General features: G+C 31.9%; 2 protein-coding genes across 2 annotated transcripts; one reads left to right on the forward strand and one right to left on the reverse strand.

Moving 5' to 3' along the window:
* The first annotated feature begins 7,337 nt into the window (after positions 1 to 7,337).
* LOC127085748 (50S ribosomal protein L27, chloroplastic) lies at positions 7,338 to 11,281 on the forward strand. The gene is made up of 3 exons (XM_051026259.1): positions 7,338 to 7,755; positions 10,710 to 10,811; positions 10,898 to 11,281. Exons 1-3 carry the CDS (start codon positions 7,453 to 7,455, stop codon positions 11,087 to 11,089), a joined length of 597 nt encoding a protein of 198 aa, XP_050882216.1. The 5' UTR covers positions 7,338 to 7,452; the 3' UTR covers positions 11,090 to 11,281.
* Positions 11,282 to 11,532: 251 nt separating this feature from the next.
* LOC127085747 ((+)-borneol dehydrogenase 2) lies at positions 11,533 to 13,083 on the reverse strand. Its single transcript, XM_051026257.1, has 2 exons — positions 12,930 to 13,083; positions 11,533 to 12,585 (listed from the first exon to the last, which is right to left on the reverse strand). The coding sequence occupies exons 1-2, from the start codon at positions 13,037 to 13,039 to the stop codon at positions 11,784 to 11,786; spliced, it is 912 nt and encodes a 303-aa protein (XP_050882214.1). The 5' UTR covers positions 13,040 to 13,083; the 3' UTR covers positions 11,533 to 11,783.
* Between the last annotated feature and the right edge of the window lie 7,957 nt (positions 13,084 to 21,040).

Here is a 21,040-nt window from a genome sequence, read left to right on the forward strand (position 1 = left end):
CCAGATTATTTAAATATGTATTATATTTTAATAAAAATTCTTAAAAATTTAAAATAAATTATCTAAAGCAATTGGTTTAAACCAGGTTTTTCATGTCACCCCGTTAATATCAATTTTACTATAATATCTCTAAATTAATTTTTTGACAACTAATACTAAAAAAATTTAAAATCGATATAGAAACCATTTAGAAAACTTAAATGGTATGATGCTCTTAGTTTAGTAGTTGTGTAAGTACGTTCAAAAGAAAACTCTCCCATACATGTATTTTTATTATAAAAGAACTATTAATTTAATAAGTATATCCGACATCAATATAGTTGTACTAATATCTTATTATTATAAAATAATAAAATATTGTATACATATTTTAAGACCATCACTAGTACAGAAATAACATTAGAATTATTGATATAATATCTATTTTATTAAAAAATATATAAAATTTATAAACAATGATAATTTTGTAATTAAAATAAAAATTCTAATTTTAATGTTAATTATTAATACCCCATTTAAAAAAAAACTCAATGTCTAATATACGTTATTTTTACTACAAATAAATGTTTTAATGGAAGATATATGCTTTTAAGAAAAATAAATATCAAATAATAAAATGATAAAATATGTATATATAAATTCATACATGCTTTTAGAAATATTAAACGTGATACTAAATTATGTACCTAATTTGATTTGAAAAAATTATGTACATAATAAATAAATAATTAAAATTATATACACAATAAGGAAATAATTAAATTTGCCGCTAAAAGTTAGAATAGTCCACTTGTGAAACCTACGCTGGTAAAATATATTAGAATTTTACGATCATTGCATCTTCTCTCAATCAAACTTGAAAATTCTCTAAATCAATTTTAAATAATCACAAGCGTAATCCCTTTCTTTTAGGTTTCAATCGAATTAGAATCGGTGTTTCCTTTCGTTTGCCACACGCTGTCGTGTCAAGATCCTTGTGGTATGTCTTTTGACTTATAATTATTTTTCTTAAACCCTCACTCTAATTTAGTTAGTTTTGTTTAATTTATATTCTTTGGAAATAAAATTTCATATTGCTTTGATTCAAAATTATAACTCTATTATTTGATATTGAATATGTTATTTGATACTTGATTTCTAGGTATTATTTGTTGTGATTAGTTCTTAAGTAAGGATAACATATTTTGATTTTCATCATAATGTGTTTTACTAATTTGAAATCTATTTGTTATTGATTGTGATAATTGTTTTATTTTGATTTGTTTTTGTAATGCAGCTTCATTTCTTATGCAAAATATTCGGGCTTATACCTCTTTTTTGAATTGACATATGATATTTAATTATTTATTTTCCTTATTGGGTCAAATATAATTTTTTCTCAATCATTATTTATAGCAAAAAATTGTATAGAAATAAGTTCCATAAATTTGTTTGACATATTATTATAAAAAATTTGAAGTTATTAACAAAATTTAATTTTTTTTTATCAAAATGCTCGAAATAAATTCTATAGAAATAAGTTCCATAAATTTGTTTGAAATAAATTTGTTTGAAATAAAATTATTAATAAAAATTTTACAAAAATTGTATAAAAATAAGTTCCATAAATTTGTTTGAAATAAATTCTTAATATGCAAAATTATTTATTAAATTAAAATTATCAAATGTACCAAAAAAATTATCATTATTAATTTGTTATAAAATTTAATCAACTTTTACATGCGAAATTTAATCAATTTGCTATAAAAGTTACCAAAAAAAGTTATCATTATCAATTTTTTATAAAGTTTTAACATGCAAATTTTTTTTTTTGAAAAATTATTGCTCTTAAATAAAATTTAATTAACTTTAATTGTTATACAATTAATAAAAAGATAATATTATTCTATCAATAATATTATTCTATCAATACTATTTAAAATTCTTATTAATGGGAAGATAATATAATTCTTATTAATAAATTACCATTTAGATTTTCATTGTCACCTTCAATTTCTACTAATAAATTATTGTTTTTATTTTTATTTGTATCTATACTTGTTTATTTCTACAATTTTAACTTATTTATTGGACATAATTTTTTTTAAAATTTTAAATATACTTTTACATTTATTTTTAATAAATTTACCTAAAATTCTATGGTTTAATTAAAACTTCAACTCTTTTATTTATTTACTTTTTTAGTTTCAAATTTCATATACAAAATTTTGAGTCGATATGATTCTTAATAAAAATAAAATATCATATAATAAATAAAAGTTCACAAATAATTCAATTAAATATATAAAAATAATTAAATTAAAATTGTCAGATTAAATAAATAATATCTAATTGTCTTTTTTAATAATCAATAATTTTTTCACATTTATTTTATATATAATTGTGTACTATACCTCCAAAAAAAAATATAGGAGCATGGAACATTGGGCTTATACACTATTTAATATACTAGTAATTAATTTCATATTTTAATTAGCCACACATTTTTAATCTTAATTATTTCCTAATTAAAAAATGAATTAAAATAGAAACCAAAATAGTAATGATAATAATAATAATTAAATATTATTAAATTTTCTTATTTTCTATAACAAATATTATATATATATATATATATATATATATATATATATATATATATATATATATATATATATATATATATATATATAATTTCATATTGATAAATTTATATTTATATTTGTTTCAACTTTAATATTTGGATCGCTGGTGTATCTCCAATTTCTCTAGCGAGAAATTTGGTTTCTTTGATCCTTTTAGGATATTTAATAACAAATTTGGTGGCCATAGTGCATTATTACTAATTAGATTGTCAAATTGTTTGCATGTTATATTTTTGTTTATATGTGCGTCTATAATACAACTATTTGTAAAATCAGAGCAATCACCGTCAATTATTTATAATTTTTCTAGATGATACTATTGTTTATTGATTTTGTTCGTTTGGAAATCAATCAAGCAAGTCTTTTAAGGAAACATTTATAAGGTAAAATGTCTCTTTCAAAATTTATGTTGAGATTTCTCAATTATTTTTCTTTATATGTTTACTAAATATAATTAAATTTTTGTTAATTTTTTTTAATTAGGGTTATAACCAAGCAAGTATTTTAAGGAAACACTTCTAAGATAAAATGTATCTTTCAAAATTTATGTTGAGATTTCTCCATTGTTTTGCTTTATATGTTTACTAAATATAATTAAATTTTTGTTAAAAAAAATTAATTAGGGCTATGAGAGGTTATAACATCATGAGAGGCTATATTATGAATAGAAAGCCTAATTTTATATCTATCAAAATAAGTTAATTGTCTTAAGTTTATTGATATTTCATATGAATTATATATATGATTATATTTTTTATTTATTTATTTAATTTGTAGGCACATCAACAAGAGAATAGTTGGGCTTGTGGTTATTATGTAATGAAAAATATGTTTGATATTATCCAGACGAATATATTTCAAGGATCACATGAGGTAATAACAAAAGATTTCAATGCTTAATACGGAAATCACATCAGTTCATGTTTTAACACGTTCTCATTTAATTTATTTTATTATTTTAATTTGTAGATATATGATGATCCACCATCATATGACAAAGATGTTATTTATAATATCCGACAATTTTGGGTTCAATTCTTTTTATAAATAGTTGAAGAACAACATCAACTCGAAGAGAAAGAAACAAGGAATTCGATAAAAGATGACATTTTATAATATCCACTTGAATAAATTCACTTGTGCAATTTTTAGCTTCATATAAATCATGTTTTAAGTTATATTTTCATAATGATATCCACTTGTTAATCACCATAAGTATTATATTAAACCATTTAAAAATTAATTAATTCTCGATTAAATTTCGAGCCCATTTCCATCCCCTTGTAAGTCGATTATTTTTAGCATCGCCATCAACCTCACATAGATTACTCTCGAACTTTCTTACAATGAGACCTATTCGATTTTATTTAATTGATTAGATGATTGATTCACTAAATATTATTCAATTTATCCGCAAAACACAAATTGAAAACCTCGACCCAACATCGAGTATTTTCTATTCAAATCAAATTAAGGTACTTAATCACGATTAAACACCATTTCATTTAGAAATGAAAGAAGGGATGGTTTTGAGCCTTCAACTCCTCTCCTTGATTGTTTGAATACGAGTTCCCTTACTCGGTTAGTCAAACAATTGTCATTTCTTTAAAAAATTCTAAACCAATTAAATCAAACCTATTTTCATAATGAACTAAACAAAAAAAGAGATGGTCTAGAGCCTTCAATTCCTCTCCTCAAATACTTGGATATGAGTTGTCTTACTCAGTCATTCGAGCATTTGTCATTTATCTAAAAAACATATCAATAATACATAAACCTATTTTCATAATCAGTTAGATGAAAAAGAAAGTGATCTAGAGTCTTATATCCCTTTTCCTGAATACTTGGATACAAGTTGCCTCACTTGACTATTCGAGTATTTGTCATCCATTTAAAAAAAATCTTAACTATTATCAAATCCTTTTGCAATTAAGGAGAAAAAGGAAGATGGTTTTGAGCTTTCGACTCCTCTTCTAGGTTATTTGGATACGAGTTTCCTTACCCGACTATCCGAGTAATTATCATCCCACAAAACTTCTAACTTATCAAAACTCTTTTCAGAAAGAACAATGTTCAATCCCTTCTAACGCGCATAACAAACTAGCACTTAAGCCTTCGTCAAGAGTAGATAAGTCAATGTTAGTCTTTAGAATATGATTTAACAACTGTTCATTAAAAGACACCAACAAACTGTAGTTTCCCGAACTACGAATGCTATGATTTATTTATTGCACTATAAGGATACGTAGGCACGAGATTGCGAGATCTTGGCGAGTACACTAATAAAAAAATCTCCATTTTCTCCCTTCTGAGGTTCCTATTCATTTCTCTTTTCAATCTCTTATTCACAAGAAAGAACGACAATGATTATAGTCGTCGCAACCAATATCAGGGTTCGGGAGTCGGTTACGTAAGGGGAAGGTATTAGCACCCCTCACGTCCGTTGTACTCAACGGGAACCATTAGGTTAGTTGTGCGCATTAGTGTTAGCTTAGAAATGTTTGGCTTTCTCGAGTTATTATGAGGGAAAGAATAATATGAGAGAGAAGAATGTTTTTGGATTTTTTTTGCAACGAAGGGGACTAAACCTAAGTTTTTTATTAATGAGCCTGACAAGATTTATGAATCTTGCTCCTACGTATCTCCGGGTGCAATAGAGAACTCAAGGCTTATGTAGTTCTGGGTAAAAAATGTTTGTTTGTTGGTCAATTTTAGCGAAAACTATATTGTATTAATCGATGAAAAACATTGTTGTACCCAAAACAGATGAGGAGCAGACGTATACCACACATCGAATGGATTTACAAATCAACATTCGGAAAAACGTCACTTATCTCAACTCAACAATTGTGGCTGAAGCATTGTTTTACATCACCTTAAGGCAATGTGTCTTTCGTTTATGAAAAGGTTTTTCTGATCAATCGCACAACGGCGAAAAAAGAGTTTGATTGGTTGAATGTATTTTTGGGCTTGAAAGACGAGTATTTATGATTGGCAAGCTCTTACAACTTGTGTCTAATACTCGGGACTACGTCTGGACCTTTCGCCCTGGTAATCTTTTTCTTTCAATTTTATTGAGAAAATACGTTTGAATATTTACAAATATTTTAAAGAGAAGACGAATACTTATGGCTTGCAAGCTCTTACAACTTGGGCCTAGCATTCGGGATTACGACTGGATATTCCATCCAGGGTAATCTTTTTCTTCAAATTTTATTGAGAAAAAGATTGGAGTATTGGAGCGTTTTGAAGAGAAGACGAATACGTAGGGCTTACAAGCTCTTATAACTTGCGCCTAATATCCGGGATTACGACTGGATATTCCATTCAGGGTAATCTTTTTCTTCAGATTCACTTATGAAAATGATTTGAATATCAGAGCGTTTTGAAGAGCAGACGAGTACTTATGGCTTGCAAGTTCTTACAACTTGGGCCTAATATTCGGGATTACGACTGGATATTCCATCCAGTGTAATATTTTTCTTCCAATTTTAGTTATCAAAATGGTTTGAAGTGATTTGAGGGTAATTAAAATGCAGACAAGTAAATGCGAGCACGCGAAAAGAAAAAAGCTCATTGTAAGAAGACCCAAGAGTAAGCCAAGGGACTCGAAAAAGAAATCAAAATTTGAACTACATAATTTGAAGTTATATTAGGGAATCGTAAAGAGATTCATGTAGGAATCACTCTATCTGAGACCAGTCTATACAATATATGCGTTTAAACAGTTTCTGAAGTTAAATTGAATTTTTAACTCCGAAAATACAACGCAACGAACGGGAGCAAAATAAATAAATAACAGTAGCATCAAAAGCAAACATATATTTACAATAATAAAAACTAATGACAAGATCACATAATGTCATATAGTCCAAGACACATTAGTCCAAAATAGAATGCACACTTCTTAATAAATACCTAAAAACTATCTATTTTGAAAAACAATTTTTAAACAATAGCAAAATATAATTATTATAGAAATAATTTTTTAAATAAAAAATAAAATAAAATGAAGATTGAAAGAAAATAAACATAGTGTTACCACTATCTGATGATTTATATGAACTTAAACATCATAATGGTGGGAAAGACTCCGGTTAAGGTTTTACATCCATGTAGATCAGATATGTATTAAAGAATATGCTGCCAATCATAGATTGCGATATTATATTTGAATGTGAAAAATTTAAATTGTTACTACAAAAGAGCCTTATAGCCTATGATACAATATTAGGAATGCAATTCTATTTTTTTCTACTAAAGTAAACTTATGAAAAAGTAAAACTACATGCAAAAATTATAATAAACCTAATTAACTTGAAAATTTTGTTAAACATAAGTCTAAATCCAATCTCATTTAATAATAATAAAATAACTAAATAAAAGAAAAATAAAATAAGAATAAATAAAAACAAAAATCATGTATGACTTTCCAAACCTTGTTTAGAACATTCAGTATAGTAAATATAAGGAAAATGAAGATATGAACTTAAAAAAAGCAGATGATCAAAGCTCAGCAGTAACAAAAAGAGAGTACGTCCAAACCAAACACACAGAAACAACCACAATAATATTTAACATTGTATCAAAATTTTTACGGTGTTTTAAAAGATAAAAATGCTAAAATTTGGTGACTTTGACAAGTTTCTTACATCCCAAATTCCAAATAATTTTCATATACAACAAAATATTAAAAATATAAAAAAATGTCTTATTAATAGTTTCAAAAAATTTTCCTTTCCCCTTATCTTCCTCTATTATATCATCCCTTCAGGCTCACTCGTGTGGCTTCTATCTCTCACAAACTTCGCCACAACAGTAACCAACCATGGCTGTATCCTTAGGTTTCAACATAGTAACCGCATTCAAATCCCTTTCTTTATCATCTTCATCATCATCGTCATTATCTTCATCTTCCTTTTTACCCGGTTCTTCCACTCTTCGTTTCACTCCATCGGTATCTCTCCCTCGGATTCACAGGTCAGTCCTCACCATCCGGAATGCTCACAAAAAGGGAGCCGGAAGTACCAAAAACGGCCGTGACTCCGCCGGAAGGCGGCTCGGAGTCAAAGTTTACGGCGACCAAGTGGCTAAACCTGGTTCCATCATCGTTCGCCAACGCGGAACCAAGGTGTGTGCGTCACTCATTCTTATCATGAATTGTTGTATGAATGTGAAATTATGTACTTGTTTTATCATTAGGAATGGAATTCTGTGTGAATTGAAAGAAACTGGAAATAAAATTGTGTCTAATTTGTGTTCAATAATTTGAAGATGTGGTTACAAACATGAATTGTGATTGGGTTGGATATGTGAGTTGATGCATTTGGTTATAATTCCCTTAATCCTTTGGTTCTCAGTTAAGGAGTTAATCCAGAGTTCGGCTCGGCTAAGTGTATGTTTGGTTTCACGGTTTGAACACTTAGAATTGATTTTGAATGTGTAGAATTGATTTTGATATGTTTAATGTGTAGAATTGATTTTGATATGTTTGGTTGTTCTGAAGTAGAATTGATTCTTCTTTCTATAATTGATTCTACTTGAAATTATGATTTGTAGCTTTTGAGTCTTAAATCTAAACATGCTCACTTTTGCAAGAATTTGTCTAAATGTAAATCACTTTACCTTCAACTCACTTTTACTATAATCAATTTTACAGAATCAATCGACTCATAATCAATTTTTTTCATAGTAGAACCAGACACACGCTAAGTAAAATATGACTAATGATTGTTTCAGTCAGGATTTTAAGATGTGATGTTTTGAATTTGATTGACAGTTTTTGATTAAGTTTTTTGTTTTGAGATTTGATAATAATGAATCTTTTATGGGTTTAGTTATTAATTATTCATATAATTAGTCTAAAATATAGTCAAAATAGTGGTTATCCCGCTATCCTATTTTTGGGGTCATATGCATGCTCTGTTATTTGGGATTCATAACTCTGTCTCCAACTCTATCTCTGGATCGATCTTCTTTAACTAAAGCAAAGCTCATTATTAATTAGGGAGATATAATTAATAACCTTAGTTGATTGAGAAAAAATGTAGGAGAGGAAGTTTGTGGTTTAATGTGGTCTTCTGGTGTGAGTTTTCAACTATGAAGCCCTGATTCTTATACAATAAGTAGACACGGGGAAATTTTAAAATTTAAGATTCGATATGGTTAAGAGACAACAACAATTAAGCCTTATCCTACTAAGTGGAGTTGACTATATGAATCAACTTTTGCCTAATGTTCTATCGAGGACTATGTTTCTATCCAAATCATTAATGTCGAGATCTTTCGTAATAATTTCTCTGATAGTCTTTCTAGGTCTTCCCCTTCATCTAATTGTTTTTCTTCTCTCCATCTGGTCTACCCTCCTTACTACATGGTCTACCGGTCTTCTCTCTACATACCAAAACCACCTAAGTCTATTTTCCACCATCTTCTCCACTCTAGGCGCTACCCTGACACTCTCTCTAATACGATATGGCTAAGATATTTTATTAAAAAAATAAATGTATAAATGCACAACTTATTAACATAACTAAAAATGATGATTAAAAATCATTCACATTACTAAAATGTTCAAAACCGTGACAATTACGTATCTTTTCCGAATCAATTAGAATACTGCAAAAAGAACAACATTAGTACCATCCAAAATAAATTTGGGCTCGATAGAATTGTGTAATATTTTTACTACTTAATAGTTAACACTAGTTGTGTGTATATATGACATTCAGCCACATCCCGAATGTATCAGCGACGTTTGTTTACAAAAAATTAAAATTCATTTCCCGGATCCAGGTACGTATCGGGCTGTATTGGGGCTTTAGAGGTTTTCACTGGTGAATGGAGCTTTTATAATTTGTGCACTGTTGTGGATTAAGTCTGTCTGAACAGGTAGCTATAGCCTGCTTGCTTTGAACTTTGCAGTCTGGGAATAAGTATTCAACATAACTTAGGCAGTTCAGTTTTATCAATAGTGAACTATATCACCCGTATAATAGGGAGCTAAGGTGGCAGTCTCCGCTATTAGTTAATGAAGCACGAAGTGGTTTGCTATAGCGGCAGTAGGATTTCACAGCCGCCAAACTGCTAAATGCTTTATAGAAGAAAAAACTTGTTTAGCCAATTATCAAAACTTAACTGTTATTTATGAATATTTCAAAAATATTGAGTAATATTTTAATTTTCAGCATTATATATATGGTATTAACGATTTAATAAAAAAAATTGAATAGCAGTCATGCTGCAACTGCTATCCCACTGTAGTGTTTTTCCGGGTACACACTACCTGCTGCCATTTGGTATTGATAACTTTGATTTGGATTTGGCTGCTATCTGGTATTGATAACTTTGATTTGGATTTGGTCTTGGTTTACCTAAAGCTCTCCCTTATAGAAAAGTATTTGCAAGTTTATGGATGTTACTATGTTTATGAATAGGTTAAATGAGAGAACTTTTAAAATTGAGATGCATAAACAAAATCCGAGCCATACAAGAAGCTGTTGTTTGAAAAAGTCACAGTTACTGCAAGATTTTTATTTTATTTTTTCTACAAGTGTTTCGTAAAATATTTATCTGAACTGTCTCCTCGGCATGCAAGGTCAATAAGAACGGACGAAGAACGTCTACTTTCCCATGTATATGCTAGAAAGCCATATAAAATTGTACTGAGAATGAATAAACTTTTTTGAATTGTTGAGATGCATTGTGTAATTGACAATGTGGGGTTGCTACTGAATCTTTTGATTGTTACTTAGTATTGTAAAGTTATAATCTATTCCATAACTTTTATTCCACACTTTGCTGACCGAAGGAACTTTATTTTTGTTCTATATTGAGAATGATAACATATATTAAGAAGTAATGAGGATGTTATAGTCCCAGTTGTTGTTAATCTATGCCTTTTTCATACCTGTTATTTTAAATACCGAAGAATCTTTATTCCGTTACTTGTTTTCTAACACTAAGAACCCATAGTTTTTTTCCACCAGATTGAGTTGATTACATGTATCAAATGATGTCATATTGTTTTATTGAAATCTAGTTTTTCTTAAAGTTCTAATTACGTTTTTCTTGCAAAACTTGAAGTTTCATGCAGGAAAGAATGTGGGGATTGGTAAGGACCATACAATTTTCTCCCTGATTGATGGAGTTGTTAAATTTGAGAAATATGGACCTGACAGGAAAAAGGTAATGCTCTTTCGCAGCTAGATTTATGTGGGCTATAATCCTAAACTACAAATTAACTTACTAACAAAGTTGTAATAATATTACAGATCAGTGTTTACCCACAAGAAGTTACGCCTCCAAACCCCGATAGCTATAGAGCAAGAAAGATAGAGTACTTCAGGATGAGGCGTGAGCGCAAAAAAGCTGCACAAGAAAGAAGAGCGTTTCAACCGCAGCTGGTGCTTGCTTCCGCTGATGATGTCGCAGATGATGCCGCAATAACTAATCTAGATTGTTGATTCTATACTTCATTCACTTCTGTGTAAAATTTAGCCGTCTTCTGATGTTTTTCTTTTGTGTATCTGTTAAACCTTTAGCATTGTGATATTGTCTTTGTTTGTTGGACCGAGAAATTGAACCATACACGGCCAGTACTATTACTTATTGTGTCCACAAACCAATTACAAGACAATTTAGTCATTTACTTTCAATTTGTTCTGATGTTTTTCTTGTGTATTTGTTAAACCTCTATGTTTGAATAGATTCATGCAAAAATGAGTTAAAAGGAAGTTTGTAAAATTCACATTCTCAAAAGCTGTAGATCCTACTTTCAACTAGAATCAGTTTTGAAGGTCATAATCAATTTTACTTTTGACGAGTCAAACACATCAAAATCAATTTTGCACTAAAAATTGCTTTTTACCGCGGGTAAAATGGAAACTCACATATATTGCTTCAAGTCTATTGCTTCAAGTCTATTGTGATTTTTTATTATGATTTTGGTGTTTTTCACACACACAATAAGGCACCTGAGTTGCATGAAGACAATTTCATATTTGATCAAATTTGAAATGCATCTTGATCTAAATCTACTAAAATTGAAGGGTAATAACTTTCTTCAGACACTTCAGAGAAAAATTTACATTCTTATTCAATCACTTCTTGGAAAAACTATAGTGAATTTGTTTATTAACAAGCATCAGAAATTACTAATCATCCTCGAAAAACTTTGAGTGAGTGATTTGTTCGGGTGAATCCTCCATCAACCATAAGATTCTCTCCGCTGATATACTTTGCATCATCACTTGCAAGAAAAAGAACAGCATTAGCCACATCATCGACAGTTAACTCTACACCCTGCAAGTTCGCGTTTTTCCCGACGAAAGAACGAAAACCCGCTTTCACATCCTCGGTTCTCTCCTCCTCGGGCAAATGAGCCAAAGCCAAACCTGTTGCAATACCATAAGGCGACACGCAGTTCACTCTTATTCCATGGTTCCCCAATTCAGCTGCAACATTCTTTGTTATCCCCCACACAGCATGCTTGGAGCCTGTATACGCATGAGGCCCTGTTCCCCCTAAGGAACTTGAAACACTTGATATAGAAATTATTGAGCCACTTTTCTTAGGTATCAGAAAATGAGCAGCATGTTTCATTCCATGGAAAACACCTTTCACATTTATGTCAAATATTTTGTCGAATTCGGACATGTCCACGTTGCGGATATCAGGACAAGGTGCTCCGGAAATTCCAGCATTGTTGACCATGATGTCTAGAGTGCCGAATTTACCAACAGTATTGTATACTGCATCCGAAACATCAGTCTCTACCGCAACATCACAATGAACAAAATAAACATTTTCCGGATCACAGAAGGAATCACAGAGCTTCTGTCCAAGATCGTCTTGGACATCGGCTATACAGACTTTAGCACCGTGGGAATGGAACAGGCGGACAATGCTTGCTCCGATCCCGGAGGCTCCACCAGTTACCACAGCCACTTTGCCTAATAACCTGACAGATAGGTATAACAGAAACTTAAGTTACCAACATGAATTTGTAAGCACTTAGCAGGATTCGAACCTGAGACATGAGAGAAACATACTCTCATGACCCTATCTATATACTTTAGGTTAACAAATCGAAGAATTGTTCACAAAAAGAAAAAAGTTTTAACAAAAAAACAAATTGAAGAGTTCAAATAACCTTAGCAGATCTCATCTTGTTCATTTTATTTGTCAAAATTATCAAACTGACACTAACAATTACCATAAGAAACTGCATGTATGAAATAGATTCAAAAAACATAGAAAACAAGAACTATGAAGAACAAAGTAATGTTGTGAAGTGAATATTACCTTTGTGCTGGAGCATTGATTGTAGTTGACATGGTTAAGATGTGTGAAGTTTCTCTCTCTTGTTCTACGTTTGTTGATGATAGTAGTGTTGGTGGCTCACAATATTTCATTTTTATACATTCTATTTTTTTTTTTGTTCTTTTTCATAAATTGTACATTCTATTCTATTTGAGTGGGTTTTTAAAATGTGACGTTTTTGCTTTTCATTAAAATTGGAATAATGCATGAAAAAAGCAACATTAACCTATAGAATACATGTGTTGTATTAATTAATATACAAATTAAAATTTGAATAATGCATGAAAATAGCAACATTAACCTATTTTAGTGGGTATTTTAAAATGTGACATATTTGCTTTCCATTAAAATTGGAATAATGCATGAAAAAAGCAACATTAACCTATAGAATACATGTGTTGTATTAATGAATATACAAATTAAAATTTGAATAATGCATGAAAATAGCAACATTAACATATTTTAGTGGGTATTTTAAAATGTGACGTTTTTTCTTTTCATTAAAATTTTAAAATGTGATTTGTTTTTGAAAGAAAATGTGAAGTATTAATTAATATAGAAAATAACCTCTTATCACTAAAGGTAGTGAATGGAAAGGTGGATTTTTTTTAAATAGTTATCTTTTTCAAATTAATTACCAAAATAATCATATTTCATTACTTATACGTCAGTTGAGTTGACGCATCTAATTGACAATGAACTGAGGCGCCCAACCCATTGACACATACATGCATTGCAAATGAGCATATGCGTCAATGACCTAGGCGCATGCATGCCTTGAAGCCACATGCATTGGCGCATGTATACACTATATCAGTGTATGCGCTAATGCATGTGACGCATTCACTTTTCTTTTTTTATTTAATTTTATATTTTATATTTATAATTAATTAAATTAAATATTTAAATTAAAAATTATATTATATTATAAAATAAAAATACATAAAATTGGCAAGAAAATCAATAATCCGCCCGATTGAAATGCCCCCATGTTCCACATCCAGATGTGTTATCCTGTCTTCGAGGCCTCCCGCGATTTCCCTAAGGTGTTTGGGATCTTTGAGTGCTGACATGATGCAATGGTGGCTGGTGTGAAGGTCTGGTGGAAGGTCCATCGGTATTTGATTGATTTGTCATCATTTCCCCCAATAGCCAGGGATTATCGCCAACGACGCTTCCGTAATTGAGTTTGGTGCCCATGTTGTCGTAGTTGGGTGGATTGTGGACGATATGGTTGCCCGAATTGGGACATTGAATCGTTTTGGAAACAAAGCAATGGTTCATGTGGTGTAATAAAGTCAAACAATGGTTGGGTGTTGTGGCGATGGGATGTTTGGGTGTTCATTGGTGGGGGGTTGCGATGACATAACGTTGGATCGTATGAATCATATGGGCTATAGACTGTTGTGGTGGCTGTGTATGGTTGTTGGTGGTTAGGGTTTGATTTCTGGTTTTGAGTTTGGATGTGTGGCATGGATTGGTTGTTAGGTTTGGGTGGGTTGACGTTATTCTTGGGCGAAGATTTGTTGTTGGACGTTTGATGACGAAGCTCGTTGGCTTGGATCAATCAAATATCTTGGCTCAGACACAAATTGTGGCTTTGTAACCGACCTAAACCATGCCATATAATGTTGAGTTTGTCTAGCACCATGTATAACTGGTTCGTTTAAGATGTGATGTCGTTGATGCCTCCAATGACGACACATTTCTTTTGTGAAGTTTCTTCAATGGGAATAATCCCATTGGCCATCGACTCTTTGTTGATGCCAATCTCCCAAACACGTCAGAGGTCTTAGAATTTGTTGTTGCATGCTGAACTGCAGTTTTACACGGTCACTCTGATGCATTTTCACAGTAGTGAAGTGGATAATTGGTGTTTTTGTTGTCCAAACTGCATCATCATCATGGTTAACCTGATCATCAAGACCCATATATGGCCTCCAGATAAAGTGTACAAGAATATGACATGATTAGAGGATATGTAATTAGATAATGTTTTTAAAATCAAATGTAGAGTTATGTAGTAGTATTACACTGTCTGGTCCAATATGGTCTAAAAGATTGCGATAGACTATTACGGCATGTTTGGGACACCTGTTGTAGTTCATCCCTTTAACTAGCCACCTAGATCGAAAAGATTGGAAATATATTAGTTACAGTTAGTTGTAGTATAAAGTCTAATAAATTATATGGTGAAATTTTAAATTTACTTTGTTGCACAGGGGAATGTGAATGGCTTCTCGTTGACTGGGGCGAGTGACGACAATCTTGACCAACCCCATGCTTGTAGCAAATAGGCGCAAGAATAAAACGTACAAGTATTTTTTTTTTGGCATTTTTACACAACGAACTATATCGATGGGATAAAACAGATGAACCCTAACTATATGTGCTTACCTTATTTATGTTTCGTAACAACGACAAATAAATAATATTTACCGTATTACCAATACTTTCAGGAAATAAAAAATTACCAAATAGAATCATAATATAACACCGAACTTCAATTATATTTTCATACTCGGTAGATTCTTCGTTTAATGTTATACTTGAATAATATTGTTTAAGATATTTTAATTAATACCTTGACCCCTAGGTTGACCAGAAGTCTCTCCCATAGTTGTGTCTTCACACAGAGAGGAACCCAACAATTCATCACATATAGAGTTATCTTGGTTAACTCCACCATTTACGGTCTTACCATCAATACGTAGACCTAACAACATGTAGACGTTCTCAAGTGTGACAATACACTCACCGAAAGGAAGGTGAAATGTGTGGCTCTCGTGTCTCTATCTCTCTAACAAAGAAAGAATAAATTTGTAGTCAACCGAGTATGAGACTATGTTGAGTAGATTACCAAAATCGCGTCCTCGAATATATGGTTCTATAAAAGGATTGTGTGGTACATATTCATGCACACGACATCGAAATCTCTTTGGGTCCTAATAAAACATAAGTAAGAAATAAGTAAGAAGAAGTAATAAACAATAGAGACATTTTGTTACGAAATAAGAATAAGAATAAGAATAAATAATAAACAATGCAGATTAAGTAATAACATACAAATATCATAATATTATCAATTGTTCCTCGATGTTCATCACCCATAGTCAATAGAGACATATTGTTATAGAGAGGTTGACCGTTGCAGAGAGGTTGAGTGTTCAGTGAGGTTGAGTGTTGCAGAGAGGTTGAGTGTAACATAGAGGTTGAGTGTTGCAGAGAGGTTGAGTGTGACAAAGATACTGAGTGTTGCAGAGGTTGAGTGTTGTAGAGGTTGAGTGTTGCAGGTATTGAGTGTTGCAGATATTGAGTGTTGCAGAGGTTGAGTTGTTGCAATATTTATAGACGAGATAGGTTGGTAAGTTGCAGCATGTGATGTATAAGTGTAGGCGCCATTAGTAAGGGCACATGCCTTTTACTTTTGCATGCATGTGAGGATGCGATCAAAGGTAAGGGTATGTGCCTTGTGTTTAAGCATGCATGTAAGTAGGCGCCATTGAAGAGGGCACATGGGTTGCTTTATGCATATGATCGCGCGCCGTTGATAAGGGTACATGCCTTGTCTTGTTAGGGCAGAAGCATCTTTGTAGAGAATCATGCAAGCGCATGCCTTGGCTTATTAGGATAGAAGAATCTTGCAGGCGCCATTGGTAAGGGTGATTGCCTTGTCTTGACTATACATGGAATCCTGCAGATTCTTAAAAAAGTTGATACGTGATAAGTACACTTGCCTTGTCTTCTGCATGTGTTGCCTTTACCATCTACCCTATTTAACTGCATGATAATATGTGATCAATGCACTCACCATCAAACACTAAACTTATTTTTTTTTAAATGTCTCCATCACCACATTACATGATCAGTGCCCATACCGATGGTGAAATATTTGAGTGTCACTTATTCGGTTTTTATTTTCACAACACAGAAGTAAATCTGTTTACAATAAATCGACGATCAAATTTTTTCACATTTGAAACAAATAATAGAAAAGAAATTGCAGTGTAGTCAGGTGGGATAATTCATCTACAAAAATCTGGTGTTCTTTATAGACAACCAAGTAAAGTTTTATCAGTTGAAGATTCTAGATGATGACGATGTTTAGCATATGTTTCTTAGTCATGAACAATATGGGTACAATGATATAGAGTTATATATATTAACACAACAAAATCAAGTGCCTCAGTTCGTTGATCCATCACAAGTGTTTTGTGAAAATGATGACGACGAACAAGATGAAGTCAATGTTGTTGACGAGGAAGAAGAAGAACTCGAGTTATTGGTTGATTAAATGGTGAATGATGATGAAGAAGAAGAAGAGCCATTACTAGATAGTCATGTATATTGTCCAACAAAACCTTCTTTCAAACACTACCGTGAAGACATCAGATTGTCAAATACAGATGCAGTAAGGTGGATCGACAATATTCCATTGGAGAAATGGACTAGGGCATACGACAATAGTCAACATTGGGGCCACATGACAATAAATCTTGTGGAATCAATTAACTCTATCTTCAAAGGCATCTGAAACCTACCTATAACCGCTTTAGTGCAAGCAACCTATTTCAGGCTATGGGCGTTATTTGAGACCAAATGTTCCAAATGGAGTTCAGTGTTACAATCTGGGCAATTGTTCATTGATGCTTCAATGAAATTCATTAAAAATGAAGTTTCCAAAGCTAACGCACATGTGGTCATGGTGTTTGATCGTACTAAAAGGTTGGTACAATGTTGTTGAGTCCATGGATCACAATGAAGGCATGCCGAGGAGACACTATCGAGTGGAACTAGATAGAGGTTAGTGCCACTACGGAAAGCTCCTAGCCTTTCGTATGCCCTGCTCCCATGTCATATCGGCATGTTCAAAGGTTCGACGAGATTCATCCTACTTACTATCCGACGTTTACAAAGTCATAAGCCTTTCCAATGTTTACAAAATTAGCTTTTTAGTGGTAGCAAAAGAGGATTACTGGCATGCATACCAAGGGGACATTCTCTAGCATGATGAAATAATGCGAAGAAAAAAAAAGGTCCGCCAAAACAGCACCTGTATTCAAACCGAAATGGATACGACGAATAAAATGGTTAGATTATGTAGTTCATGTCGCCAACCCGGTCATAATCGTACTAACTGTCCCAGTGTTGGAACAAGCACAACAAAATAATTTTAATTGTAACTCTTTTGCTTTATATTAAAAATAACATTCATTTCATATAATAACTTTGTGAGGAAATACCATCACACACAAATATAACACATACAACACATAAGCAACACTTAAACAACAACACAACAAACTACAACAAATAAAATACCATCACTAACAAATACAACACATAAACAACATAACTATGTGATTACAACCATCAAAACAATTTTGTAATTAGTATACATCATCCTATAAACGTCTTTGTCAGTCTTAATATTCACCCATACACGAACTTCTCCATTTTGGTTGAACGTGGTATCAAGCCATTGAATTCTTCTTATCCTTTCACCCTCTGCAATTTCTCCATCTAACCAACAGTTCAAGGTCATATTAAGACGTTCAAACATTTCTATATTCCAAAATTGGATCTTTATGGAGGCTGCACTGCTGAAAAGATTAAATCGACCTTTCTCTTGTGAATATATGAATATTCAGACATTTTAAAGAAAAGAAAATTGAAGGAGATTGAAGGAAAATGGAAGGAAAATTGAAGGAGGGTAAGAAGTTGTGTGAAAAATCATGGGATATACGCTATGTATTTATAGATGAGCACACACATGCATGTACCATTGTCTTCGGCGGGCACACACACATGGCACATGTATGCGCTAATGCATGTGGTGCACACTCACATGCCTACATGCATGCGCCAATGTATGTGGTGCCTTCACATGCATGGTTGCATGCATGCGCAATGGGTTGGACGTCTCCTTTGAATGCTAATTAGATGCCCCAGTTCAACTAGCGCATAAATAATGAAATGTGGTTATTTAGATAATTAATTTGAAAAATAGGTTATTTAAGTATTTAAATTGAAACAAATGGTTATTTTAAAAAATAATTCTGGAAAGGTATCTATATAGGTCCACATGTGTTGCGATAAGGATATGAATATATAGTTGGTTCTCTATGATAGTATAAAGAATATTTCATTAAAGTATTAAATGAAATGAAAAGAAAAATTAGATAAACAAACTATTATTAATAATAAAGTATATTATAGATGATATAATTTCTCCTCTCTGACGATAATATTTTTTATCGGCTCCCTTTAATTTCTATAAACTTGATGAGTGTGATGGTAATAAAAGTTTAAGTTCATATGAATTTAAATTCTCCTTTATAAAAAGATTACGAAATCTAGTTAGAGTTGACCTGAGAATCATGTTTGATAAATTTTATTGTTTTGCATGACCTTGTAGATTTGCTTCTTACTTTGTGACTTTGATCGTTAAGGTTAAATCCTATCTCATTTGTGAGATTTTAGACCAATTTCTCTTGTGTTGGCTATTAGACTTGGGTATGTGATGGAGAAGCTCATTTTCCCTAAACATTTTACTTTCCTTAATGGGAGAACATTGGTAGATGGAGTGATAGTTATTAAAGAGGTGGTCGACTTGGCTAAAATATTTAAAAGTCCTTTCCTAATTCTCAAGGTGGATTTTGAGAAAGCGTGTGATTCAGCTAGTTAGAATTTTCTACATTATATGCTGATCAGATTTGGGTTTAGTGAGAACTGACAGTCTTGAATGAAAGCTTATGTTTTTGCTGGAAATCTTGTGGTGTTGGTTAACAGGTGTCTAACGAATTCTCGACAAGTGTACCGATAGTGTCGCAGTAATAAAAGATCGAATCCACAAGGACTATGTTCGAACAAGCCATCAATTATTCAATATAAAGGAAAAACAATAAATGGGGGGGAGGGGTTCAGGTTTTAGAACGGAAAACAAATTACGAGTTTAAAATAGACGTATTAAGACGGTTAGGTTGTGTATTAGAATTCCCTTATCCTCTCTTGTTGTTGTATGATACCTTGTATGAATGGTCTAATCCTTATGATCTCACGGCGGACTAACAAAACCGTTATAGTTGATCCCTCACGAAATAACTCACTAACCACTACTCAGAGCTTTCTATCCCCAGTCCAATAGTGTAAGCAAGGATGAACAATGTACAAAACATTAATTCTTTAGGCCACTATTCGGGGTCTCCTATCTTTATTCAACCAACATAAGTAGAACAACTTCTCTAGGTCCAACACATAGGCTAAGGGTCAGTAATCCCTATGTGTCAAATATCAAATTAAGAGAGTATCTCAAATAAAAAGCATTAAGAGTAAGAAACAACTGAATAAGATTACAATTCAAAGGATTCATACAAAGTCAAACCAACATATAATGCCAACAAGATTGAATAAGGTTCATCATCACACAACCCAACTTAGAGAAGCTTAGCTAATCATAGTTAAAATTATAATACCAATTGAAGAAAGAAGAATACCATATGAGTTCCCTTGAAGGATTGACCTCTAATGGCTTCCAATGCTCTTAAAATCACCCTTTGATGTTGTAAAATCATGCTCCCAATGTCAAATTTTGTAACCCTTGTGAAACTGCATAATTTTCCCTCTTAAAGGTGTCAGAATGGACCAGAACGCGACAGAAAAATGCCCTAAACGTGACCATCGCGCGCGTGATACCCTGTATCACTCGTGATATATATTTTAATTCTCGATCGCGCGCGCGATGCTGCACGATGATGAATGTGATTATTTCCAAAACTTTACTCTTTTTTGCTCATTTTCACTCAAATTTTCACTAAGTCCACAATTTGCACACTTAGCTATTTTCTCTCCATTCTTTGGTCATTCCTTCTCATATTTGCTTGACTTTCACTTGTTTTGCTCCGATTCTTCGACTAAATATATGCAATGACAGACTGTCATCACAACCTCAAACTTAAATTGTTGCTTGTCCTCAAGTAACTCATTTGTAACTATACATTTCAACAGACAACAAGTCGCACAATAACAATCGAACATCACAAAATTAAAATTTTCTTTTACTTGACCATGTTCTAGCTTCCAACTCCTATCTG

This window comes from Lathyrus oleraceus, chromosome 5 (genome assembly GCF_024323335.1).
Source record: "Lathyrus oleraceus cultivar Zhongwan6 chromosome 5, CAAS_Psat_ZW6_1.0, whole genome shotgun sequence".
Lineage (NCBI taxonomy): Eukaryota > Viridiplantae > Streptophyta > Magnoliopsida > Fabales > Fabaceae > Lathyrus > Lathyrus oleraceus.